The sequence below is a fragment of the Anser cygnoides genome, chromosome 10 (assembly GCF_040182565.1).
Source record: "Anser cygnoides isolate HZ-2024a breed goose chromosome 10, Taihu_goose_T2T_genome, whole genome shotgun sequence".
In the NCBI taxonomy this organism is placed as follows: domain Eukaryota; kingdom Metazoa; phylum Chordata; class Aves; order Anseriformes; family Anatidae; genus Anser; species Anser cygnoides.
The window spans coordinates 18532958-18560028 of NC_089882.1; the positions used below are offsets into that span (position 1 = coordinate 18532958).

Genomic DNA, 27071 nt, shown 5'->3' on the forward strand with positions numbered 1-27071 from the left:
CCTTTTATCTGTTGGAGTTGGGTGGGTTTTCCTTGGCAGCAGTGTGCGGTAACCTTGCACGGCACGATTTTTACAGGGCCCGAACTCGGCACCGCAGGTGTAAGGGGTCCTGCCCTCTGCTCGTGCTGCTGCGAGGGAACACCCCAGGGCTTGCAGAGCTGGGGCCAGGTGGAAACCGGGCTCTTGGTGGGCTCCTCTGATAGGTACCATTGCCCTGGTCCCATTCTCTGGGTGGCTTTAGCTTGCGTGCTAGCACAAAGCCAGGGAGAGGGTTGGAGTGGGGTGGAAATCCTTCTTCTGGAGGTGACACCAGCTTCAAGCGGCCATAAAGCTGCCTGTAGTGCTGGTGCTGGGTCTTCAAGCATGTCCGCCCTGCCTGGAAGAGTTGGGGAGAAGGAACAGCGAACTCTTTCCTACCAAGCCTTCAGTTTCCAGGCGTCTGTGAGGATCCCTGCCACCAGAGGAGACCCACAGAGCTGCTGGAGCATCGTGCTGGGCCCTGGTTGCACGAGCTGCCAAAATCTTTGCGGGCCATTGAATAGGAGGAAAAGTGGGCTGGAGCAGGAAGGAAGCGGGATGCATCGCGCCCCGTTGCGCCAGAGGCGAGAGCACCGCAGCGCTGTGTGCGTGGGGTGGTGGGCTTCCTGTGGAGGTGGTAGCTGCCGGCCTGGGTTGCGTGGGTGGGGGGAGGCGGTTCACCCATCGCAGTACCTGGTGCTTTTCTCGGGGGGGCGGGCTGCTAAGCCACTTGCCGCTGGATCAGGAGACATTTTTTTCTGGGATCTGCACCCTGTTAAGTGAAAAAGAACAAGAAGTGATGGCAGGTAAGGAGCAGGGGACAGAAGAGGAGTCCACTTTAAGAGTAGCAGCGTTTATCATAGAATTGCAGAGTGGTTTGGGTTGGCAGGGACCTTAAAGCCCATCTAACTCCAACCCCCTGCCATGGGCAGGGACCCCCCCACCAGCCCAGGCTGCCCCCAGCCCCACCCAGCCTGGCCTTGGGCTCTGCTGGGGATGGGGCAGCCACAGCTCCCCTGGGCAGCCTGGGCCAGGGCCTCACCGCCCTCTGAGCGAAGAACTTCCTCCTCCTTATGTAGCAGGTAGCACAAAATATTAACATGAGTAAGAAGCTGTGGTTTATACTGTGAAGCGTCTGGCTGAGGTGACTGCAGTGAGTGTGTGCAGGCAGGTGGGACGGGAGAGCTGGTGAGCGGCAGGCAGCTCTCCTTGTTCTCTGAGCTGTTTCCGGCCATGAAGTATGAAGGTCTGTGAAAGCCAGAGGAGGAGGAAGCCAGGCAAATTAAAACCTGGGAACAGTGCGCTTTTTTTGTCTCGATTATTTGCTAAGGTGCTTCACAGCTGGAAGAGGTAGGTGGGGAGAGGCTGTGGCCGTGCCATCCCTTGAAGTCTTTGGCTGCAGACAGCGTGCTTTCTGCAAGATTTGCCTTAATCGAGCAGGTGAAACGCTGAGGACCGCTGTAACTGACCTTGCTAAGTGCTGGATTTGAATGTGATGTGGCCGCGTTTAAGAATGTAAACTGAAGTAAGCGTTGAGCTTTTCATATGACCAGCTACACTGAATGTCTGTTTAGCTAGCAAATCTGTTTTTCTTGTCCCTGTCACTTAAAATGAGCACGGCTGTGCTAAGAAACCTTTGGAGATGCCGCCGTGTCTCACCCAAAGCCCTAAATTGCTGCTGCATTTATGTTGCCGCCGTTTGAGCCCGCGTTTCAGGAGCGGAGCTGGGAATTCGGTGGTGCTGGGAGCCGGATGCACGGGCAGCAGCGGGGCCGCTGACCCTGCTGCGGTGCTCAGAGCCACCCCCGGGGGATTTCCCACGGGGGACACGTTCAGCACCCTGTCGTGGATTCTCCTGCGGTCCTTTTTCAGCCCCACGTCAGTTAAGCTCGTGGGTCTGGCTGTTCCCTCATTGGGAAAAGGAGGTGACAACCAAAGCCAGCTTCGTGGTGGCTTCCCCGCGGCGTGGCCCTGGGTCACTCCTCTCCCAAGGGCTGGGCAGTGCGGGTGCCAAAGGGTGCGTTTAGGCCCTGGAAAAAAAGTGAATTTAGCAGAGGTTGGTAGGAAGCAATGCTGCTTTGGGAGAGCCAGAGCTGCCGTGGTCCCTTTTGGAGCACAGTTCGTTGCGCTCGCGCTGCTTTCCAGAGCCCGTCACGACTGCAGCACAGCTCAGCGCTAGATTTGGTAGCTAATGCTCTTTGGAGTAAGTGTCATTTAAAAAGTATTCAGCCAAGAAAGAGCACAAGATGTAATTCCAATGAGTTTTTTTTAGAAGGATGGGAGTTTCTATTAAAGGGAATCGGCGCCGTGTGGCCTCCAGCCCTGTGCACAAGAGGAGCTTCGCAGGTGCTGTCCGCTCGCCACCTTTCTGAATTCCTGCAGAAATGGCACAGAGCTCAAATTGAAACATTCCCTCCTCATCCGCTGACATTTACAGTTAAGGTATTTTTCTGGTTAACCTGCGGAGCTTTTGCATGCAAGGCAGAGGTCCTGGGAAGGGATGAGAAACGAGCTATTTTTACTCTATCACAAACAGGGCTCAGCGTGTTTATTTTAGCCTCTGGAGCCACTCAGGCCAGTGCATTGCTTTTTTATAGTCTCCTACTGTTACTCTCTGATCAGAAAACAAACTTAAACTCTGGAAATCCCAGGAAAACGGGATGACCTGGCGCTCTCGGCCCCCGAGGCTGACAGGGAGGATTTAGGTTGGTCCCGCTCTTGGTCCCGGTCCCTGCTCCCTGGCGTTGGTGAGGACAGTCCCTCCGACTGCAGGCGTGCCTCACGCGCTGCTCTTCAAGCTTTAAGCTCCTGAGCCCGGCTCGGTGCTGGAAGCTATTAAAAGCACGGTGTGCTCACGCCGTGGTGGCACGTACAGCTGGCAGTTGTGGATGGTGGTCCCTTCGCCGTGCCGGGGTGCTCGTCTGTCCCGGCCTGCCGTCCCACGGCACGCTGCCCCGACACGCAGCGGGTGGCAGCTCCCGCGGGGAGCAACCTTTCCACTGCCCTGACCCTTCCTTGCTCTCCCCGGGCTCCCAGATAACAGCACCTTACCGCTGCTTGCTCTTCGTTTTCGGCTCTGCTGCCTCCGTACCCAAAGCTGGCGTTGCTGTGCCCCTGGGGCAGTCCCGTTGCAGTGCCACGTTGCAGCTCCGGTCGCTCCCTACAGGTGCCCTCGCTGGTCCCCTGCCCTGGCCGCTGGGTGCCCTGCACCGAAGACAGCTCACCCCACATTGGCTTTGCCTCCTCGTGCTTGCGGTGCTGCCGAAACAAGCTGATGTGCCTTGGTCTCTGAGCGTGGCTCCTGGTGTAGATGACAGTTGGCGGGGCATATTGAACGTATTTGACCGTGGGCATGCCCTCTGCATCCCCTCGGCAGACTCCTGGAGGTGAATTCAGTACCTTGGGGGTGTTTTCTCCCCTTTCGGGAGCAAGCAGGGGAGAGCAGGAGTTCTTGTGTTGAGGACTGCTCTTTCAGCTTGGTTCGTTTCTGTTCAGTTGGCTTGAATGTGGCTTTCAAAAGCAGGTAAAGGACTGGGCTCGGAGTGTCTGGTCCGGCCTCCGAAGAAAGCACATGCTTGGCCAGAGACGTGTCTGCTGCGTGTGTTTTGGATTAAGCGAGCCTGGACTTATTTGCAAATATTAATATTTGTGTGCTGTAAAGCATCTGTGGGCGTCCACGCTCTGAAGGTTAAGCTGTGTTTTGTTGGTGTCCTGAAGGGGATGAGAGCTCACAGGACAGAGTCTGGACACAAAGGGGTGGCCTTGTGAGCTGCTCCCCAGTGCTCGCAGCACCCTGGGTTCTCCCGTGGGACAGGGGGCTTGGGGTCCACATGGACACGGTGCACCAGGTGTGCAGCTCTACGCCTGCATTTATGCAAGCCCGTGGCAGTGGCTTGCTGGAGGGGCAGGGAAGCACGTTTCCCCTCCCAGCTCCCTATCTGCAGGCGGGGCACACAGGTCAGGATGCAGGGCAGTGCATTTTTCCTGCTGTATACAGCTTCGCCGTGTCTTTGGAGGAGAAGAGACGTCAGAGGAAGTTTGTCATGTCTGCGGTGCGGTACTTGTGCTGCTGGTTGTGTGTTCTCCGGCTTCGTCAACGGGAGGAATACCTAGTTCTGGAGAGGGTTACTCTGCATGCAGGTACTGGGGTATTTGCTTTTGCTTACCAGCCTGTAAAAGGAAAAAGATGAGTTGAAAATAAAACCGTGTTGTTGCTTTGTGAAGGAGGATGTGTTAATCCACAGAACTCAGGCTTGATGTATCAGTGGAGTCCTAATGTTACAATGCATAATAAATGTTTTTAGACAAGCACCTGGGGGAAAAAAAAAAGAGGTGAGCCTATGTAATAACCTAAGTAACACAGCACAGCTTTAAAAATCAGGAGCAAATTTGGCAGGGGCAGTCCACAGGTCTAAAACGTGAAGCATTGCAATGCAGTTGCCTAATATAATAAATTTTGAAACAAAGTGACTTAAAATACTTATTTATAGAAAATATACCCAGGGACTGAAATGCAACTGTAGTAATGCTTAAAATATCCGTGGAAGAGCTGTGCTGCTGGACAGGGTGAATTTCCCAAACTCTATTTTTGACTCTTCCAAAATTTTTCCATAGGTTTTTCAGAAAGCTTTTTCCCTGCAGTGTTTCCCAGGTTTGCTGCATTGACCTCAGCCCGCTTTCCCCATGCTCCTTTCCTGGTTTCCTCCCAAACTGGGAACCTGTCAAGTGCATTTTTATCAACAGGAAAAGGAAGCCCGAAAGGCTGGGGGAAAGTTTCCATAACCACCTTACCGCTTGCAGTTTCCAGACCTGGAGGGAGCTGAAATCAATGTGTGTGTTACTCCGGCAGAATAAACGGCCTCGCGAAGACGTGGGTGAATAGAGCTGGGGATGACTTTCTGAGGCCATCGTGTATTTTACTTGCCGGGACAAAGGCTACTTAGACATCTGGATTGCACGGGGGATTTTAGGGGAAAAACAAGTTATTAGTTTGCTGTGAATGGAGAATGACTTTGACTGCTTTGAGTATGCCTTCCCCAGCTCGCTACTGCGCCGGCTGAATCCGTATTCTGGTGCTTTGGAAGGAAAAACGGCGCCTTCAGAGGCTGCCTTCTGCGTCCCGGGGCTGTGAGGCTGAGCAGCCCTTTCCCGACCTTCTGGTGCATTGAGAAAACAAGCTCATTTTATGGACAGTTAATTTACAGAAAGTTCCTGTTTAAATTTCCTCCAAGGGCCATAAACCTGGAGGACAGCTGCCCCCGTTAGGCAGCTCGTCGTATGCTGCTCGCCTGGCCTAGCTTCCACCCCTCCACAGAGGCTGACTGTGGCTCTTCCGTGGGAGCAAACCTGGTAAATGTGAGGAACCGTGGCCAGAGAGCGCCTGGGGACTGCTTGGGAGACGGGGGGCTGACTGGGGGCCGTCTGTTTGAGCCTGGGACGCCTCAGAGCTCATGTCGCCTTCCCTCTGGTGTCTGAAGGCCCCGCCACAAAAACAAGGCGGTGCCGGGCTGGTCCGCCTTCAGCAGGGGCATGCGCTGCAGTCTTCGTGATCCTAACAGCTAATTCTGATCAAGTTTGATGGGGAGGTCGGATTTCGGACACCTAGGAGAGCTGTGAGATGCTCGGTTGGTTTGCTGTGCCGTTTGGAGCTGCTTTTCCTCCCCTGGGAACAAGCAGGCTCCCGTCCCCCTCTGTGTCGCGGCTTGGCAGCCGAGGTACCCTCAGCCACCGGGCTGGGTTAAAGCGGAGGTGCAGGGAAGGAGAAACTTCCAGCCTGTGTCCGGGGCTGAAAACCAGAACGGGACTCCTGCCCCTTCCAACCCCGGGATGCCTGTGAGGTGATTCCTTGGCCTGGCCGCGGCCCCGCAGCCGCCCCCACCCTCCGGCTGTCCCTGCCCGTCAGTGCTCTGCCTCGGGCCGCGCCGCGAAGCCTTCGCCCTTTCCACCGGGCTGGCACGGCCTCACGCTCGGCACCCCTTTGTGCCGGGCAGTGCTTGGCCAGGACGGAAAATGACTTTGGGGTGAGTGGCTGGAGGGGGGAGAGACTTCCCTGGCCCCCCCTGCTTCGTCTGGCAGCGCTTGGCAGCAGCAGGAGTGACCTGAGGGGAGCGCCCGGCTCCCCTGCCTGCACTGCCAGCTGGCCGCGGGGACCTGCGGGGGCTCTCTGAGCCAACCCTTCAGCAGGTTTTTCCATCTGATACAAGAAAAACTCTTTGGCACGCTCAGGGCCCGCAATCTCTTGGTTTTGTTGAAGCCGGGGCCTGTTTCTCTTCCTTTAAATCTCCTCTGCAGCAGTTGATAAGCAGCAGGTCCCTCCTCAGAGAGAAAATGCTGCAGAAAGAAATGCCAGGAATGCGAACAGCAGGTGGGGACTGGCAGATGTACTTATCAATCACAACGGACTGACAGAGCGGCTCATTCCTCTAAAGAGCTACTGTTTGCCTCCAGCCGGGGCCATACCAACCCCTCCGGCCTTTGCTGGGGGCAGCTGTGGGGTTTTTGCTGGGGCACGGTGTGCTCTGCGCTGTCCCAGCCCAGCGGGACTCCCTGCCGGGGCTGGGACCCCCGGGAGCACGCGGCGAGGTGGCAGCAGCACGCCTCGTAGATAACGTGCCCCGTCCTGGGGACGGGCCGCGTGGGATCGTGCTGCCACGTCACCGAAGTAGAAGGCTGGCTCGAGGAGTTAATTGAATTTGCTGCACTGTTGCTCTTCAAAACGCGGCTTCATCCCTCTGAGGAGCCTGGAGTTGTTTCTGTGGACAAAAAAAAAAAAAAAAACCTATTTTGAGGCGGTGATGCTTCCAGGGGGTTACCTGTGTTGGCAAGTGAGAAGATCGCTGCAGCTCCAGGCTGCAAGACTGCACTGGTAGAGAGGGCAGCACCTCCCGGGGTGCTCCGAAGGGATTCGGGCACAGCGTGAGTACTTTCTGAACTTGTTTCCCTGCAGTTGCTGCTCCTGCTTTCTGAGCACCCTGCGCTTGATATGGAGATGTCTTTCAGCAGCAGGACAGCCTGATTTACATGAAATAACAGGCTGAATGGTGAAAAGCCTTTATCTGTTGATCTCTAAGCTGCTTTGCCCTGCGTGCTGGCAGTGTGTGTTACAAGCAGAACAAACCTGCTGTCACAAATGACATTATGGATGTTTTTCCCATCCTCTAAGCTTTCATTCTGGCTGACGTGCTTGTGTCAGAATGCGTGTTATCTGAGCGCGTCGGATCCCCTCCGCTTCTGTGCCTTGATTCTTGGAAAACCCAGAATAAGCCACAGACTGGGAGGCGATGGGATTAGACCTCTCCTTATGTGACTCCCTGTGTGGTTTGCTGGGCTACTTCAGCCTGCCTGGATAATGCTGTTGCATCCATCCCCAGTCTCAGTGATTTGGTATCCTTGAAAGCTGATGGTTCTGTGGGATTCATAGGAATGCTGCTGATTTAGATCGCTGATATGTTTAAAAAATGAAGGCACATCTGCCCTGAGTGGCCTTATCAGTTCTTCTTCAGATTGTTTCTTGTTTTTGTGAAAGAGCAGTGTAAGGAAGAAATAGCTTTCCCACATAAAAGCAGGGAGAATAAGGGGGAGGTCAGTACTGTGGCACAGAATAAAGACCTTGGAAACGTAACTTTTTAAGAGCAAAATGTCATCTCCAAACTCTGTTCAGATAGCAGCACCTTGCCTAAGCAGGGTGTGTATTTGGGAGGTCCTATTCAGTTTTTAAAGCACTTCAGCTCCTGGAGCAAAGGCAGCAATTTGGGCAGCGCTGCCGTTTGCACCGCTACCTCAGCGGGACTGCTGGGCAGGCTCACAGCTGGATGCGGGTCAGACGGTGAGAAAGGTTCCCCGGGAGCTGCTCCCAGGAGGGACTGCCAGGGGAAGGCTTTGGGAAGGGGCACGGCGCGGAGGCAGTGACTGGGGAGTATGCACCCAGGCTGCTCGAAAGTCCCTTTGCAACTGGGAATCTGCTGTGACTTGGCCTGAGCTCCTTATCTCAGGAATTCCCCAAATTATATTTGTTTGATCTGGAATCGATCTAAAACTCTGGGCGTTGCTGCAAAGGCTCTGGGCTATGCTTTTGCAAGGGGCAGCTTGCTTTAGCAGCTGCAGTAGCTTTTCCTCAACAGGAAAGCAGCAAGTGGTGCTGGTCAAACCACCTGCTGCAGAGGTTGCCTGGCGCTTGAGTTGCATTTAACTCTTGAACTTAATTGCTAGCACTGGAATTTCCCATGCTGTGTGTCTGCCCCAGGCTTGTTTTCAGGTTTTCAACACCAACAGCTCAGCCATTTCCAGGAATTAAAGGGAGAAGTGCCTTAAGCCGTGAGTGTTTGAGAAACAAGGCAACCTTAACTGCTGGCATTGAGCATGCTTGTGCCCCCGGCTCTGCAGTGGGGCTGCCCTTCTGTTGCAAGGGATGAGGCTATCCCAGCAAAAACCGCCCCTATCTTATCAAGATGCAGGCATCTGAATGCCTCCCAGCACTCTTTGGACTTTAAGATACTATCCACTGGGCGATGGCCGAGGTGGGGACCAGGAGCAGGGTCCTGTCTCCTGCAGTGTCGGCTTGCTTATGGTGAGGAACTTCTGCCTCCAACAGAGAGAGGAGAGGAAGCTGGAAACGGCAGAGCACTGTGGTGCTTGCTGTGACCAGCCCCAAGGCAGCCTTAACTCAGGTATTCTGATTTCCAATTCATTATTTGCAACCTCGATGTGTTAAGGACCGTTTGCGTTACCTGCAGCAACATCATGCATCGCTGCAGGGATTGGGGAGAGGGTGGTTTCAGGCTCAGCCTACAGTAATGAGCAAACTTCTTGGTTGTCATGAGGTTTTGAGGCAGTGAGGGGCAGTCTGTCTTCCGCTGCTGCCCCGCTGTGGGAGGCTCTGCTGCTATCTGTCACAAACCTTTTCCTCTTTTGTGTGTGCGCGCAGGGCTCTTCGGTAATGTGGTTTTGCTTGCTCTGCACTTTGCTGCAATAGGGTGGTGGAGGCCTTTGGAGGGCAAGTGAGCTTGAGTTATATACGAGAAGTCCCAAAACTGCATCTTTCTTAGTCTTTATAGCACACCTCTCTCTGCAGCTGCTTACTAACTGCTGTAGCGTTTTCCTGCTCTGTTGTGTGCCTCTCTTTGGGGAGCACCAGGTAGGTGAGCGGGGGGTCCGGCCTGTCCGGCAGAAAGGGGCTGCGGAGCTGGGAGAACGTGCTTTGGGGAGGCTGGGGAATGAGCTGCCGTGTTGGAAACCACCTCCTGCCTTACCCAAAACCCTCACGCTGTCGGTCAGGGAGTCCTGTCCGGGCCGGTGGCGGCTGCGGTGCAGGCAGAGCACAGTGGTCCCCTGCCCTGGTCAGGGGCAGGAGTGCATGGGGACCACAGCTCGTAAACTGGGTCACTTTCTCTGCTTTTAAAATGTGGACTAAGCTGCTAAAAACACATTTTTCTGTATTAAACCCAGAAAAAGCTCAAGTACCAGTCCTGATTTCCTCTTTGGAGGTGGGCTTTTGGGAAGCTGGAGGCTCATTCTGGCTGCCCTATTAAAAAAAAAAAAAAAAAAAAAAAAACAACTTAATTTTGGTTATTTTGCTGAGTCTACTCCTTCCAGGTGAAGAAATAGAAGTTGTGACCAGGCTTTGCAACCAGTCACGCTGAATGACTGGGAAGTCAGAACTTCCACGTGGCACGGCGTGGTCCTGCAGGACTGACCAGATCTCCTGGGACCTTACAGGTCTTCCCTGAACCCTCAGTCTTTTTGCGACAGCAAGCAAGGAAGTGCTATATAACCATTGAAGTGAGATAACATAAGCAAAGAGAAGCTTTGGTGCAGGTAATTGAGTACCTAATTGCTGTGTTTGCCACCTGGGGATTGGAATTGCTCTCTGCTCTGGAAGCTGAATGGGCCACACTGTGATAAGCAGTTTAATTGTTTCCCCGCATCTGCTGCAGCATTATAAAATGAAGGCAAGCTGCACGCACCTTCAGAGCTTAACAGCCTCTCGGCAACTCCAAGGCTGCGTTTTTTCCTGTGGTGCTTGAGCATCTCTCTTCATGCCGCCCTTATGTTCTCTAAACTGTTTATGTTTACCTATGCCGTGTGACAGCAATGAGACATCGAGTTTTTCTAGAAAGTTTTTCAGCTTTGCGTAGTTGTAAGCCGTAGGAACGGCGATGTGTGAGCAGTGAGGAGGAGGGCGCACGGTGTGCGGTGTGCTGCGGACAGGATGCCCTCTTAAGCTAATTACTGGGATTTGGGCATCATTTTCGTAATGAAGATCAGGTGAGCGCTGGGCAGAATTAAACTGAGATAGACTCGGGGCGGGGGATGCGTGTGCGTTCAGAAGAAAAGGCACAGGGAGGTTAAGGAGAAACGCATTTGCTCTAGGTGCTCTCAGGGGTGCTGTGGGGTCCCTCAGCCTGGGGAAGGGCTCTGCTCAAAGGGCTGGAGGCAGGGCACAGAGGCACTGCCTTTGCAAAGGATTGAGAGTTTCGGTGTGCCTGACATGGCTGAGGAACGCAGGCATGGAGGGCACAGGGGTTTTGGGGTATCTAAAGCTCATATGGTGAGCCAGAAAAGACAGTGCTTGGCTTGCAGAGGCACGAGCTGGTGAAAACACAGGTGAGTGCAGGTTTAATTCTCGTTTCCTCAGAATGGCATCCAACTCTGTTTTCCCAGGGCAAACATTGGTGCTTTAATGACTTTGCCCCCATTCCTGGGATTCCTGCAGCCTGAGCAGGTGAGTTACCCTGTGGTTCACTTGGATGCTTTACGCTGGGAAAGAAGGCAGCACACGATCTGTCCGGTTGTCTCATTCCATTTTTTTTCTCTCCACATCTTAAATCCATGTTTTAATCTGCTCGAGTCAGGACGAGGACACAGCCGTTGCCCTCTCTGTTGCCCTCTTCCCATCCTCGTGCTGACCTGAGCCCGTGCTGGGGTCCCGTGCAGCCAGCTGGCATGTCACACGGGGAGCTGCCGTCCTTGGGGGTCCGAACAGAAGCTGCAGTCGCAACTCAAGATAAGACAAATGCAATTTGAAATACAGCACAGTTCGTTTCTTCTCAAAAACATGCAAGTCTCATTTCCCACCCATACCAGATAGATCTGGGCTGCAGGGAGAAACGACGGGATTTTCTGCAGTGGCAAAACCTGGCAGCCTGGTGTCAGGTGCAGAGCTAACGAGTTAACTGCTGCGGATCTCCTGCTCCGTGAGGACTCTGGCTCCGTATGGGAGAAAAAACATTTGCTTTCCTTTTCTTGTTCTTGCTGCTGCTGTCTCTGCCTCCGCTTTTTCCTGCAAGCGCTCTGCCTTCACCTTGGGTCCCTGGTTTAAACAGCTTGTCTGGGGCTGGGCACGTCGGTGTGCTCCTGCTTTGTCAGGTATCCATCGGGCTCTCGCTGCCAGCAGGAGAACTCGGGGCTCTCCAGAACAGCACGCTAAGCGTGTGTGCTGCCAAATGAAAGCTTGGACTTGATTTAAGCTGAAATTTGTCAGAAATAGATTTAAAACCACGCTTTCCTCTGGCAAGCAGGTTTTTTCAGCCCTTTGGCCTTTCTGGCCCGTGAGGTCTGGGCGCTGGCAGCAGCAGGATGTGTGGATGGGGCAGGTTGTTTAAAAAGACACCTAAATGCCACCAGTACTTCTTACAGGGGGGTTGGGTGAACGGTCCGGCCTCGAAATAATTTAACTTGGTTCTTGACTTCCCAATACCAGAGCAGGGTGTGGAGGGCAGCCGGAGCTCTCTCTGCTGGCGGGCCTCCCCCAGTCCTGGGCAGCTGAAGCCATGGGAGCCACAGCGAAAGCAGCCAAGGGGTATTTTTTAATTGTGTAGTGCAGGTAAACAAATAAGAAAATAGAGCAGAAAGTGGAATTAATGCTGCATGAACGTGATGCAGACTTAGTGTCTCCTTTTCTTTAAGGTGCTAATCTCTGCTTTTTTCCATTTAAATCACTCTTCTTGCACCGGTGCAGCTGAGAAACAGCTGGACCTGCTAAGCCGGGTCCTGTGAGCCCATGCCTTCGCCAGTCTGCGGCTTTCGGACCTGCTGGCATGGACTGGAGGTTTCTGTGAAGAGCAGGGAGTTCTACCGAAGCGCTCAAACCCTTCACCCTCTGCTCTCTAGCAAGGGGAGAAGGTACCTATATAAAACGTGCACCTGCACGAAGAGATTCAGTTGGATGTCTTTTGGCAACCCGTGAATTTCTGCGGGTGCAGGGACGTGTGCTGCCCAGCTGGAAGCCGCAGACCTTCAGGGGGTTAATTCCTCCTGCAGCAGCTGTCTCTGCCTCTGTGGCCTGGGAGCAGCGCTGCTTCGTTCTGCAGCTTTTCCATTTTATGCTTGATGGCGAAGTTGGCTCGTACCGCGTTCTGCTGAGAAGCGTTTAGAACAGTTTTCGTGAGAAACATCGAAAGTTGCAAGTCCGTGGCTGATGCCCTGGCTGCTCTGCATAAATCACTGGCTGGTAAATATATTTAAATGAAGAGCTGTGGCAGTCTTACTAGCTGAGTAATAAATCAGGGCTGAGCAACTCCATAAAGTTACATCTCAATGCCTTGGCTTGAGGTTGTAGGGTGGGGTGCTGAAACTGATGGAACAGTGCGATGTTTCTAAACAAAATGTGCTAGCCCTTAGTTACACTGCCACAGAGGATATAAATGATGCTGCAGATGTAATTGAAGTGCTGAAAACTGTCTTTCTGCTGGCGTGGCTTGCCGTGCTCCATGTGTCCACCTAATATCAGCTGCTCCTGCTTTACGTCCCTCCGGTAGCAGCAGCAGGTTTTGTGCCTGGCGGTCAGGCTCCTGGTGTGGAGGGGACTTGAGCCTTGCCTTCCAGCCCTCGCCTGGTGCTGTGACCTCAGCCTATGTGAGATTACGTTGCTTAAAAAACACTCCCAAGGACCCTCTTGAAATATTTCATTATCTGGGGAATTCTGTGGAATACCCAGAAGTTGATGATAAACCCTTGGAATGTGGCTGCCTGTCCATGAGGCCATTCAGCAAAACGATGTTTTGATGAATATGGAACCTCAGCGAGGTTTTCTCTTCTCAGACGGGGTCTCGGTGCCTGCGGACCGGGGGGCTTTGTTCCTCATGCTAGAATATGCAGGCGTGCTCCTTTGCCCGTGCAAACTGCCTGCTCCCAGGTGCTCCCGTGTGCTTCGGTGCCTGCTTCGACACCGTTAGCAAAGCTAATGCTTGCCTGGTGGCTGCTGTGCCGACGTGTCCTGGGGAAGCCTGACTGCACTTCTTGGTGCACAGGGCTGTTCTGGTGATGTACGATAATAATAATAATTAAAACCCACTCTGCTGTGTCACTGCATGGCCGAAATGTGCGCAAGGGTCCTGGCAGCCAGCCTGCTGCAAGCCCCCAGACCCAGCTCCGGGGCGCCACCAGGGCTGAAGCCTCAGGAGGGTTTCCTTTTACCTGATTGGGAAGTATGATGAGGTTTCCCAAGGAAGATTTTGCAGGACTGCCCTGCCCATCTCCCTCACCCCACTAACAGCTTCTGCTTGCTAATTTGACAGAAGGGACTCTTTACTTTCTTGTCTAAAAGAGCACAGGTGGCCAGGCTGGTGGGCGAGCGTCCTTGGCTAGAAGGATGCACCTAAGCTGACCTCTCCCTCCTCGCCGTGTCTCTCCCCATGTGTAACGTGGTCAGAGGGCCGAGCCAGGAGAAGCTGCAGTGAGATTTCTTGCCTCGCTGGACAAGAGAGTTTATCCCTCGGGGTCTTTCTCTTTTCCATGTCGACTCTTTAGTATTTAATAAGAGAAAATGTCCAGTGGAAGCTTCAGCTCTGATTAGGATATTCATCGCTTCTCTTCCGTGTTGATTCTCTGAAGCCTCATAAGGGGGGTTGCTCAGCCTTTAATTCAATTAAGAAATCAGGCAAGAGATGCAAATCTTTTTAGCCTCATTTGTTTTGGCGCTCATAACTCCATCTGAAGGGAACATCTCTTGCAGAGCAGCTTAGGAAGGAAGGATTTTTCTGGGTTTCAGCTGAGATTTTCAAGTGCTGTTGGGCGCTCAGGAAGGATTTTGTCCCTTTTGGAGCATGGGGTGGAAGGAAAGACGGTGCGTTGGTGTAAGCTGACTTCACAAAGAGCACCCTAAATAAAAATCTGTGCCCCTCATAGCTGGTAACCTCTATTAAAGGTCGTTAGCTGGTGTGAATTAGATCCAAAACAACTGGTGGATGGTGAAGGACACCAAGAGACAGGACACACTGGTGACTGTCACACCAGCTGCTCTCGTGCGTTTCCTTTGGTGTTAGCTGGGAAAAAATCTGCCTGGTGAGAAATGCACTCTCATAATGTAATGCCTTGAAGTCCTTGCGTTTAGGAACCATCCTTCGGTTGTGTGCTTTCTGTCTGGCTCCAGGCACCTCAGGTGTGCTTCCCGACTGGAGCTTCCAGAGCATCCTCTAAACACTTCCTCAGACAGCCCTTTAAACTCAGTTTAGTTTGCCAGAAATGGTTTGTGCCTTTCATGGGTGGGGATGGCTGCGGGACAGTCTCAGGAAGGAAAAGGCAGCCTGGGCTCGTTTTATTACACTTGAGGACTTGTGTTTTGGTTACAAAACCCAAATCAGTTTTAAAACAAAAGAAAAATCAGCTTTCACGTGTAAGCTAGTTGGAGGCCCATATAAGCCAGTTCTAGAGAGCCCTGAATTACACTTGGGTGAAAATAATCTCCTATGGCGTGGTCCAGCCCCACCTCCTCCCGGCAATCAGCGCCCCTCAAATCCCGGCGCGGTGCCACGGGGACCAGGCTGCTGCCCTGAGCGGTGGCTCTGGCACCGGCCAAATGAAAATCGCTCTGGTTTCGCAGAGCACTGCTTTCATCTCATCTCCTCTGGCTGCTTCCCCAGCCCGGGTTCTGCCTCGCGCCCCTGCGGGACGGTTTCTGCTAAAATGCCCCCCTGTAGCGCCGCTGCCTTGTTTCAGTCACCTTGCTGAATTTGCTTGAAGTTATGGAGCTTTCCTTACAGAAGAGAAATCTGGAGTGAAAATACTTTTGTCTTGCTGTCTTGAGTTCTTTTTTTTTTTTTTTTTACCAAATCTTGGAGACTGATAAAGCATTCATATGCATGTATGTATACATGCCTGTCGTGCTTGTCTTCAAAATATGCATTTTCATAGCTTTTGTACATAAAGAGCTCTTAACCCCAAACTTCTTTTTTTAACTTTTGTGGTTTAGTTTCCTGTGGGTTTCGGTACTAGCTTTCACTTACATTCCCTTAAACATATTATATTAGGATTTTTATGCTCTCTAGCTCTATTTCCAGGCCAAATCAGGAGGTACTTGTACACTTTTGAGGGGCTGGCTGCACAGCGGAAACTCGAGTAAAGTCAAAGATGGGTTAAACTGAATGCCCTTAAGAAACACGGCCCTTTGCTCTGCCCTGTTACAGCTGTATATTTAGCCTATGTGCCCTTTCCAATTACAGCAGGAGAAGATACCCAGAGAGGAATGCAAGTCGTCCTCGCCCCGAGTGCTGTCCTGGCATCTGTCACGAAGTGCTTCTTGAGCCAGCAGCGGTGCCTTGGTAACTCTTCCCTCCATAAAGCTGTCCCCTCCCTCCCTTTTTCCTAACCCACGTGGAATTTAGCATTCATCATGGTCGCAGCTTCCCAAGCTGCTGGCGAGGGAACAGTGCGCGCCGTCAAGCCTGGTTCGGGTCTGGCCCCTTGCTCCCAGCCCCCTGGACCTCTGCGCCCTGCTTTGCTCTCCTCTGGTTCCCTCCCGGGCAATGCAGTTGTTTCTCGTGCGGGATCCGTCCTGTACCTCTGGTGATCCCGGTGCCCTTCTTCTGAGGTCGGGAGCGGTGCTTAATGCGGAGGCAGCGCAGTGGAGCTGTCCTCAGGTGGTATTCGGAGCTCCCTCCTTCTACTTGTTGCTGGATGTTTTTATCCTAATTTGTCTGTGCGCTGCCAGCAGCCAGGAAAATGGCACTTCTGACTGCAGCGTTCCTAATTACAGGGAAAAAATGATCTCTGAGGCCTCCGAAATATTTGGGCAGATAATATCTGAGCTTCCTTTTAACTGAACGCACTTGAAGATACGATCTGAGTTGTCTGTCTGGGAATAACGAAGTGGGAGGAAGGCAGTGACTGGGGCTGCTCAAGCTCCCAGCAGAGTAAGAAGTCTCGCCCAGCTGAAATCTGCCGCTGCTGGTCACTGGTGCGGGTCCGGTGCAGCGGCGGGTGGTGTGGGCGCTCCCTGGCTTCGAGGCGCCGCTTAAACACACGGCAGGCAGCACGCGTGGGCTGTCAGGGGCCCTGCGAGCAGGGCTTAAAGGCTGCGAGGTGTCCACGGGATCTTCTGGCAAAGTCAGGTCCGTGTGCGCGGTTCCTTCCTGGTGGCACAGAGGTCTGGTTTCCAACCAGGAGATAATGATGGGTAGCAGGAAATCCTCCTCGTAGCTGTAGGAAGGTTAAACATCTCGGCGCTTACTCGAGCAGAATAAAAACTGCTTTGAGGTGTCAGTTGCTGTGACTACTGGCCCTGCAAGCTTTCGGAAGCTGCTGGTGGCACGTGTGACTCGAGGCCGCGAGCTAGTGACAGTTTGCAGGCAGTTCCCATCGGCAGAGGGGTGTTGCTCACCTCCCTGCCCGAGACACATTCAGCACTGCTGGGTCTTGTTGCTTGTTGGTTTGGTTTTCCCCAGCTCGTTTTTCAGTGTCAGGGTTTCCTGTTGCTGACAGCAGCCATGATGGGGAAGAGCACAGCCTGCTACTTTGGTTTTGTTCTGCGTCGGTCACAGACGTGCAGGGCAGCTGTTATTTCAGCACTGAGCCCGAAACGTGCGGACGAGCTTATCTTTCGGAGAGGCATCTGCTCTCGGTGTACAGCCGTCCTCCTGCAGGTGTCTGGTCAGCTCTGCCTGGGAGGGACGTTGTGGCTTCGTGGGGAGCCGAGGGCGATGTCCCGTCCCCTGCTTCGCTTGCTGCCTTGCCCCAGCTGTTCGCCGCTCCTCCTGTGCGTGACAAATGTCTCCGAGCAGCTGCCTTCCTGCGTGTCCCTTCCCGTAACTCATCCCGGGCGCAGCGCTGGCTGAAGCTAGCGAGAGCCTGGGTCACGTTCTGTGAACATAAGCATAAACGTGGCCATGAGCCGCTCTGTCCCGCGGTGCTGCCTCCGTGGCACTCCTGCCCCCTCCCCAAACCCCTCCGCCAGCAGCAGCCCCCAGCACCTGCTGTGCACACGCACAGCCCCGTGCCATCTCGTGGGTCTGGCCGGTGGCTCCAGGTTTCATCATCTTCCTGCTCACTGCCTCGACACGCAGCCCCGCGGCCGCCGATGGGGCTTGCCCGGAGATCCTCCTGTGGAAACACGCACGAGAGATCTGCGCAAAGACAAGAGCTCGGGCTTGGGAAGGTGCACCGGCCTCCCTTCAGTCGGGTCTGAGTTCGCTTCCTTACTGAGAGGTGCTGCCCTTACCGGGGATGCTGTTAAATAAGCAGCTCAGGTAAGTGGGATTCCTCCTCGCTCTCCTAAATACCTTCTTCTCTGGAGCAGAGCACGGCAAGGCAGCTACCTGGGCTTTCTGTGTGCGGGGCTCAGCGGCACTAAGATGCTGGCAGTGATTAATTACACAGCCCGCTGCTGCGATTGTGTACTTGGGCACTCGGATTAGACGCCGCCGGGCTGAGACTTGCTTGCACTGGCTCTTGCAGGAGCAGGGGTGTAACTGGCCACAAAGAAGAGTGATTTCCAGGACAGCTGCGCTCCTGCCAGGACTCTGACCCCGGCTCCACAGCAGGCAGAAGGCGAGGTCTCCGAGAAGGTGTGTGGCTGGCGGTGGCTGCTCTGCCCTGGTCTCGCTCCTCCTTTCAGCCCGACCTCCTGTCTGCTCTGCTCCGCGTTCCTGAGTGATGAAGTAGTGCGTGTCCTCGGCACGTCGGTGGGCCTCGGAGGTGCCTGGAGAAGGAGCAAGCTCCAGCGTTGTCTTGACAAGTCAGCATCATATCAAGTGTGCTATCATATCAACAGCTCTGAGCAGGCCCGGCTCCGCGCCTGAGACGGGGATTTGGCACTGGGGAGCAGGCATCAACACTGGCACGTGCGCCAAGCGCTGGGGCTGAGGCAGATGTTGATACTGACTTTGATGTTTAATCCAACGTTTTGGAGGTTCAAAGTTGAGACCAAAAGAGCTCTCACAGGAGCAGGAGGATAAAGAGAAACTCGGTTCTTTCAGAAGATCAGACAGAGCAAAACATCCTGAAATTCAGGACTAACCTGAACCTTTGTGCTTGTTCTGTGAAACTGGGCAGCACAGATCCTGCTGGAAGAAGGAGCACTCGGCCACGTGGAGAAGCTGGGGTGGGCTAACCTTCCCCTGTAGGCTGACAGGGAGCCCGACAGCTTGATGCTTTCCACAGATCAGCAGCGGAGCACTGCAGAGTGCTATCTGTATGTGATTTTTGGCCCTTGAGCTTGTGTGGAATAGTAACCTCTGCTGGGCGCTGGGATTTCTGATCTACAAGAGCTCCAGCTCTATTCTCTCTTTGTGGAAGATGATCCCGAGAGCCGACTTTTTCCACCTATGACAGAGATGGTGTCTCAAACAAGTGGGTCTGCCCAGGGTAGTACCATGTGGAATGGTTTGGGCTCTTGAACTTCCCAGAGGCACCACGCAGATCCCCACCAGTACTTGTCCCGGTCTCACATAGCATTTGCTCTGTGTTCTGCACTTAAATCTGGACTCACGGCTGCCGGCCTTGTTGAGCAGAGTGCCAGCTTTTGGACACGAGCCTTGTGTCACAGGAGTCCTCCCGTCCCGAAGCAGTGGTCCCCGTGGACCTCAGGGCTGCGGCTGGGTGCCTTGTCCTGGCTCTCCGGGTCTGGCCTGCGCTGCCTCTCAGCCACAGCCCGTAAAGTGAGCCTGGCACCGCTTCTGTCGGTGCTGGGGAGAGGTGGAGCTGTGACGGTGAGAGTCTCTCTTGGTGGTGTAATTTTGTCTTGGTTCTCCTGGTTGTTCTTTCAAGAGTGGCTACTGGATTCCTCGTGTAGCTCCTTTGTGCTTTGCTTCTGCCTCCTGAGACTGTTCTTCTGTAGGTTCCCTAAAATGAAATTCTGAGTCTGTGTGACCTGCAAGTGTCAGACTAGATCTTCACGGCCAGTGCCCGAATTGCTTGGCTGAGGGGCACGGATCAGACAGGCAGTGCTTGTTGCCTGCTCCAATAATTCTTTCTGCAGTGGGCGATGACTTCATTTTCCTCTCCTGCTTGCCACAGATAGCAGGAGCCGGCTCCTTTCTGCCCAAATACTCCTATCCGTCCAACAAAAGTGCCCTGGGGCAGATCACGTCACTTGGCTGAACAACACAGAGCTGCGCCGTGCTCGCGCACGGTTCCACCGTGGCCGCGATGAGCCAGGGGCTGGCAGTGCCGTAGGGCCGTGGTGCTGAACCTCTCCAGGTGCCTCTGCAGCCCCATGTGGCTGCGTGCCGGCTGCCTGGCTGTCTCTGCTGGCACGCGGCGTCTCTCCTCCGTTTGGGAGCGGAGGCTTCGCGTGGCTGTGAGAGGCAGGGACGTTTCCGTGCTGATAGCATCTCAGCTCCGCAGCAGCCACATTCTTCAGCCACCGCTGCTGCCTTCCTCCCCTGGCCGTGAGCCTTCAGTCCTGCCCGTACTTGCTGTACAGGCTGCTTTTAGTCCCTCGCAAGCAGGATTTTCCAACGAGCAGGCTTCAGGAGAGGTGTAGCCCACGGATAAGGTGCCACTGTTGCGGTGCCCATAGCCCAGGCTCTGGGGAAGTGGAAGGCAGGTCCTCTTTGTGCTCTTTTTGGGGTATTGTGCAGGAGGAGAGCCCTCCGGTTTCCCGCTGTGACGGTCGGTAGCCTCAGCAGGACCTCTTGCGGAGTCCTGCTCTGTCTCTGCAGCTCATTCAGGATGGGAATTGGCCTGGGAGGCGCGGTGCGTGGCGTGCGGGGTCTGCCAAGGGGTGGGCTGTGCCTCTCGCCTTCTCTCGCAGGGGTTTTGGGGTGGGCACCCAAGTCCCAGCTCACCTGGTGTGCCTGGGGAGGTGGACCTGGGTGTGCGGCGTGCCGTGCTGCGGTGATGGACTTCTCAAACACCTTTAGATTTGGGTATGGAGGAGACTTAATCCTGACAGGCAAGCAGCTTCAGGGGTGAGGAACTCTGAGGCAGCCTTGGAGCCCGAGGACTTGGTGATGTCCAGAACAGCACAAGCTCTGCGTCACCCTCAGAGCCCCGGAGAGGGTCTGTGGTGCGTTTCAGCTTTGTTCCTTAGCTGGTTGGGTCCAGAACCTGCCAAATGGGAGCTTTACCCACTAGGGCAGCTCCCAACCCTGTTCACACGCCCTTGCAAGAGGAAAACTCAGAAACATGAGCACAGGGATACGTACGAGGGCACCCAAAAGCCAGCACCCAACGTGCAGCTGTCAGGCTGAGCCGTTTGCCCTGGGTAGGCAGCAGCACCTGCAGACAGCCCTGGGAGCTGCTGGTGCTGGTCGCGTGCCCACGGCCGCGGTGGATGACGGCGCGCGCCGGGCCTGGGGCAGCCTGACGGGCATCCTGCAGCGCAGCTGGAACCGGCTGAAAGAACCGGGGGCTGTGCTCGGTGCGCTGGGAGCCACGGGGATTTGCTGTTTGTGGTCGGGAGGGGGACTGGGTTTGCTCTAGGAGTACAGAACTGCTTCCCTTAGCCCAGAGAGAAAGGGTTGGTTAAAGATGTGTGAGTGCCCGGCCCCAGGAAGCCTAGTCCCTTGCGCTCTCCGGCGCTTGGCGTGTGTGGCTTACTTGGGTCTGATTTTGGGGTGTGTGTTGCTGGCCCCAAAAACAAAGCCTGAACACACTGGCTAATACCAAAGTCTGGACCTGAGAGCAGGCCTGGCTGGAAAACCATGGGTATGGGTCAGAGGAGCAGGAGCATCTGTCGTGCGTTGGGTATCAAAGGTTTCTAGGGGGTTCGCACTGCATAACAAGCATGTAAATCCTCTGATGCCCCAGCCTGACTTCAGCTTGCTGGGCAAGGCCACCCCTCCCCCTGTGTCTGCCCAGTGCCTTGTGGCTATCTCAGGATGCTGTGGCTCCAGGAGCAGCACGGCTGTGTGTATGGAAAAGCAGAAGGACCCTACTTCTCCAGAGACGCTGTATATCAGAAAAAGAGCTGAGACGCTCTTGCTGTCTTTACTGGTAGCATTAGCTCTTGCAATTAAATCCAAAAGCTGAAACGAAGAGGGTGGTGGGGCAGGAAGTCCTCTGTCCATCGCGAGGAGGTCTGCATGTATTAGCTGGCTGGCTTGGATATCCTAATTAATGTGCTGATTTGGTTTCCTTTCTTTAATCAGGTTCCCAGGATCCCTAGGATGAGGCTGCTGTGAAGGAGGGGCAGATCCACTGCCTGCGCTGCCGTGCCTGCAGATCCCCGCAGCCCCCTTTCTGGCTGAGCGCCGTCCCCAGAGCCGCTGGGCAGAATGACTGTCAGATGTGTGCTGCAGCCCCCTGTCCTGGGGAGGACTTTGCTCCCCGTTCTGCTGCTGGCGGCCTCGGCTCACTGCCACTGGCCCAGCGAGCCAGCAGAAGTGGTGCGGGACTGGGAAAACCAGCTGGAGGCCTCCATGCACTCGGTGCTCTCGGATCTCCGAGAGACGGTGCCGGCCGTGGTGGGCATACCGGACAGCTCCGCCGTGGTGGGCCGCTTCTTCAGAGTCTCCATCCCCACAGATTTAATTGCTTCCAATGGAGAGGTAGTCCAGGTGAGAAATGTCGTTCCCCAAGGCTCGTTTTCAGTTCTGTTCTTGCAGGAGTCCCGCTAGTCACCCCACGAACAGGGGGGTCACAAGCACTGCTGTGAAGCAGCCCTGAGGTTCCGTAGGACTGTGGAAGAAGGATTTATTTATTTTTAATAATTTGTCTTAACCTCACTGTAAAGTTTCTTTCTTCTACAGTAAGGCAGAGAGGAGACGCCTCTCTTCGGGGACAACTGATCAGGTTTGTTGGCTGTGTTTAAATGGTGAAATTCTCAGCCCTTGGAATGATGGGCACGTTCCTGAGAAGATGTTGCCTCGGGATCAGGGCAGCCACGAATTCTCTGGGACTGCCCTGACACTCGGGGAGCTTGCTTTGCTATGGTAACAAAATATTGTTAGGCAAATAGACCTTGTTCTGCGAGCAGGGCTCTGGACTGTGTTCGCCACAGTCTCTCCTGACCTTGTCCCTAAGTCCTCCTGGGAAAGACGAGAACCTTTCTTTTTATCTGACTTGCCCTCAAGGTTCTGGCACCGCAGGCACCCAAAAACTGAGCTTTGGAAGCAGTCCTGAGGGCAAGAAAGCGTCAGAATAGCCCGGAGGAAGACAGACACGCTGCCAAGCACACATTTATTAATCTTCAGTCCTTTTCTGGAAGGGTGCTGAGAAGTTGTCGTCTCAGCCTCTGCCTGCTTGGGTGGAGAGTTCAGAAGACTCTGTTTTGAAAAGAAAACTGAAATTCACCTTCCAATCTTAGACATATTTTTTTCAGAGAGCAGACTTGAAAAATATTTTTAAAAATCCATTTTTGGGAAACGCTATAAAAAGCCAACCTTCTGGTGCGTCTCAGCAGATCAGAGGGAGATGGAGAGAGCGAGTCAGGAGGCAGTCTGACATCTTGGCTTCTCCTTGAAGGCAGGTTTGTTTTAGCTCTGCATGCTGTCGTGCAGTCATCTCCATCCAGATCTGTGATCTCGCCGTCTACAGCGACGGCGCCAGGACCACGATGTGCCGGTGGTAGGCAGAAAATCAGCAGAAAGCGTCCGACAGGACGTCAGATCCCGGGGAAGAGGGAAGTGGTGGGGGAGCCCTGGGAGTAGAGGAGATGGAGGTGGGGACGGGCTGGTCGCAAAGCAAAGACTGGGACGTCTCACTGAGGAGTGCGTGGCTGCTTTGGGAGTGCAGAATGCCCTTTGGTGGCACGGTGAGTGCCGGGCAGCTGCTTTGGAGGGAGCAGACTCTTCACCGTGAATCTTCAGGAGCAAGAGAGGTGCTCAGGGCTGCTGTGCCCTCGGGCCCTACGCCCGCTGCCTGGCTCCATGTGTGATGGGTGCCGCTGCCAGGACCCAGGGAGCTTTATCCTTAGCTTTGGATTCCCCCATACTTCTGAGGGAGCTGTCAAGGTAACGTGTTCCAGAAATGAGAACTTCGGTTTGGAGTTTAGTATCCATGGCTTGTTTCGGCGTTGTCTAATGGCTACTTTGACAGCAAGAAGTCATTTTCAGTGCTTGCTTAACACCACAGCTTCCTCTGCCTCCTTTTCCTGGCACAGTAGTTGTCTTTGATAGTTCCAGCAGCTGCAGGAAAACTCTGTGATACGTTACTTCAACCCCACAGCTTCAAACAATGCTTCCCCCACTACGGTGTCGAGGCGTGCTTGCTAACAGCAACAGGTGCTTGAGGAGCAGCACAGGGGCCGTGCCGAAGCAGGGCTGGAGGAGCAGTTGCTGGCTGGGTGCAGTTCAGCCAAGGCTGGGAGCGATTTCCACGCTTGTACGTGGGCTTGCCTGAATGCACGTCGCATCTGTTCGCCTTGAAATTGATTTTAAAAGTGAGGCAGGCTCTAGGGCAGTGGTACTGGCCTCGTTTAGCTGGTGCATCTGGAAGGTCTCTCCCTTGCAGCAAAAGCTGTGTTGGCTGCCAAGCATAGCCAACCTTTCCCATGGGGATTTGACTCCTGGCTAGTGAGAGCTGCGTAGGCAATTCTGGAGCGCTGGGGTGCCTTTTTTGTCTTAACATCAAGTTTCAGGGCAAGCTGCTCTGCTCTTTTTCTCAGGCTGCCTTGTATTTTTCAGCCAGACCAGTAAAAACATAATGCATCTGGATCTAAGGGAGGTGCGCTTGCCAATACTCAGTCCCCTTAAATTTCTAAGAAACCGTATATCTCATTTAAAAAGAAAAGAGCAGACGGTCGGTGTCCCCAAACTTCCAGGAGCTCCCCATCTGGAGCCCAAAGAAGGTGTGATTGCTTCGTTTCTAGGTCATTTCCCACTGATTATCGTACCGTGGTGGGGAGTGCCTTGAAGCTGCTTCTCAGATCCTCTCCCTGCTCGTTAGCAGATTCCAGCAGACCCGTAGACAAAATAGTTTTCTCTGCAAACTTGGTTGTGGGATGGAAACAATGCCAGGCATCCGCAGAGCGCTGCGGAGGAGTGCCTTGCAGGCGCGCGCTCCTGCACAGATGTGTGGGCTCGGTGCAATCAGGTACGTGCTCCTGGGAGCAGCTGCGAGTGCTTCCCTGCCACCCCCAGCCTGCCTAAGGACAGGCGAGGTTTTATGGCTAAGCACAGAGGCAAGCTTATGCCAGTGCGCTCAGCAGCTAGGCAAAATGCAAAGGCGGACACGCAGGAAAGTTGGGAGGAAAAAAGAAAAAAAGCCCCAACCTGCTAACTATTTTGTGAGTTAATTAACTTCAGAGCCTCTGCCCTGTGTTGCTCAGAGCCAGCTGCCAGCACGGCTTTGTGCTGCTGGAACTCGTGGCTGGAGATGAGAAACCACCAGTGCCTTCGTGTGAGAGGTGCTGCCGAACGCCTCGCGCCTCCGGGTGGTGCCTGCAGCCCCGTGGGTCTTCCGGCTCCTAATTTCGGCTGCGCCCTGCAGCGAGGTTGCTGCCCGGAGTCAGGAGGTGTCCTGGGCCCACGTGTCCCGTCCGCACTGAAGGCTTTGCGGAGCCTGACCTGCTGCACCCCCGCAGCTGTCGGGGCAGGCGAGCTCAGCTGTGTCCTGTTGTTGCGCAGTTCATCGCACCCGGGCCTAAAACCAGCCGGATTTCCTGTTCCTATTGCTTCCATTGGAAGGCTGTTCCAGAATTTGGTTGTTCTGATTAAAAATGCAGCTTCTAAGCCTAAATTTAGAGATGGCTAGAAATATTTAGACGAGCTGCCCTTTAGCTTAAATCTCTCTCCACCTTCATAATATTTACTTCCTTTATGTATTTATAAGTGACAGGCGTATTCCCGTCTTGATTTTATTAGGTTAAACAAGCCAATCTCTTTAGTCTTTCCCCATAAAATAAGCTTTTTTTTTTTCCTCTCCTCATCTTTGCAGCTGTCTAGCTGTCTTCTGCACCTCTTCCAGCTTGAGTTTATTTTTCTTGTGGTTGCGTGACCAGCGCTATACAAAATACCCCAGGTGAAATTTTACCAGAGCCTTGTGTAAAGGCATCAAAACTTCCTTTTCTTTGCTGTAAATAACCTGTCCTATAATTGTGTGCTTTTCCACGTCTGCCTTACTTCAGCTCAGACATCTCGTGATCAGCTGAAGTATCCAAGTCTGTAGGTTTTTTCCGCTTCCAATTCGTGAGATATCCCAGAAGAGTGCATTAGGCAAGGGAGGCAGCCTTTGATTTGGTGTTGCTGCTCCTGGTCTCTCTGAGGTCCGACACTCCACTTTTTAAGGTTGTCCCATTCTTCCTGCGTGCAAATCTAAGCCTCCCGTCGCTGAGTGACAGTGCAGAGAGTCAAGGCAAGGAGAGCAGCACCTTTGCAGAGCTGGGGACAGTGGCTCTTCCAGCAAGCACGTCCCGCTGCTCCCGTTGTCCCCGAGATGATGATCCCCACTCAGAGCAGGAAAGCTGACGCTGGGCTTGGCCCACCAAAGAAAAGCCGTACCAAGGAGGGCGTTTATGTGGTGGCTGCCTCCATCCCGGCTTCCAGGAGTTGATCTGGCTGACGTGGGAACTGTTGTCGAAAGCACCTGGCATCTCCCCGTCTGTGAGAGAGGCTTTCTGATGCCGAGCTGTGAGCCAGAGGCAGCATTTCTGTCATCTGGCTGCAGGGAGCGGGAGACATCTGGGCTTCGTGTGCCCCTCCAGAAACACCAGGCAGTGCACCCAGGTCTTCCTGTGAAGTGCAGGCACAAGGCGTGCACCTAAAACACAACAGTTCGGTGACTTTTTGTCACTTGTGCATCCCTAACAGCGGTCAGCAGACCCAGCTAGCAGCTGGGAGCACACTCGCTGTGGGAGCAGTGTGCTGCATCTTCCCCCGGGGAAGTAAAGATGCCGCCTGGCCCTCTCCTGGCAGCACAGGGGTGTTGTGGCCCACGGGCACGTGTCGCCTTTGTGAAACGCCTCGCTTGAGTGGCTCCAAGGCAAAATGGAAGGAAAGGTGAGGCTGCAGGGAGGGCAGCCTGCAGGTGCCGGCAGGAGGCTGTTGCATCCCATTAGCACCTGCCCACCCTAAATACTCCCTAATACTCCTCACCTGTCTGGTGACCAGGAAGGGCGATGATTCAGGCCTGGGACAGGTCCCGGGTAGCAGATCTGCTCCTTGGCTGATGCTAAGGAGAAGTTCCCGGGTGAGCACTGCTGAGTCTTCCTGGTCCTGGCTCCATAGCTCTTGGTTGTGATGTGCACGACCTCCCCAGGGCTTTGTTGGGAAGACGGGTGAAACACATAGTGGGGCTCCCCAGAAGCTGCCACTCCGTGCAAAGTAGCTGGTGGCCAAGAGATGAGAGCAGCTGGAGTAAATCAGGTAGCTGCTGTTGGTGATGTATCCGTGCTGTGGGTTCTGGGGGCAATGAGAGCATTGCCTGTTCATCTGGTTAAAAAGGAGCCTGGCTTTCCAAAGAGGAGCCTGGCTTTCCGAGGGTGGTTCTATTTACCATCTGTTGGAGTGGCGTTTGTCAAACAGCTTCACTCGTCAGACTGCAGGGGCCTTCTTTTATAAACAGGATCCGTAGAGCTCGAGTTGCAGGAGCCCCAACGTTGAGATCTGGTGTGGGTGCTGCGCGTGATGCCAGCCCCTGCTCTGAGGCAGTGACCTGGGCAAGGGGCCAGGCATCAGAAGCCAGCCTTGAAATACCAGGACACGCTGAGTTTTATGGAGAAGAAGCACAAAATACTGTTCTTGTTTTTTTTTTCTCCTGCAGCGTTCCTTATTTCAAAGATTTTTACCTGCATGTGAATTTTAACATAGTGGTGTTTCTCAAAGAGTGGGGGATAAGCAAACATCCTGAGGGGCTGTGTGGCCAGGCTGGGCATCCTAAAAGGCTCCGTGCACTGACCTGTTTGAGCTTCATCTCACTCCCAGGGTCCTCGGTTTTCTTAGACTTTGCCTAACTAAAAG

At 54.0% G+C, this 27071-nt stretch overlaps 1 protein-coding gene across 5 annotated transcripts in view; it reads left to right on the forward strand.

The window, feature by feature from the left end:
* Positions 1-27071, forward strand: part of DAG1 (dystroglycan 1) — a 43662-nt gene that overhangs the window by 7966 nt on the left and 8625 nt on the right. For 2 of the 5 annotated variants that reach the window (XM_067003466.1, XM_013200851.3), the window contains exon 2: positions 21324-21731. In XM_067003466.1, the coding sequence (XP_066859567.1) occupies positions 21450-21731 (282 nt within the window). In that variant the 5' untranslated portion in view covers positions 21324-21449. Of the gene's footprint in view, positions 1-6432; positions 6934-15476; positions 15555-17459; positions 17478-21323; positions 21732-27071 lie in introns of those variants that run through there. The other 3 variants (XM_048054388.2, XM_048054387.2, XM_067003467.1) reach the window with 3 other exon arrangements.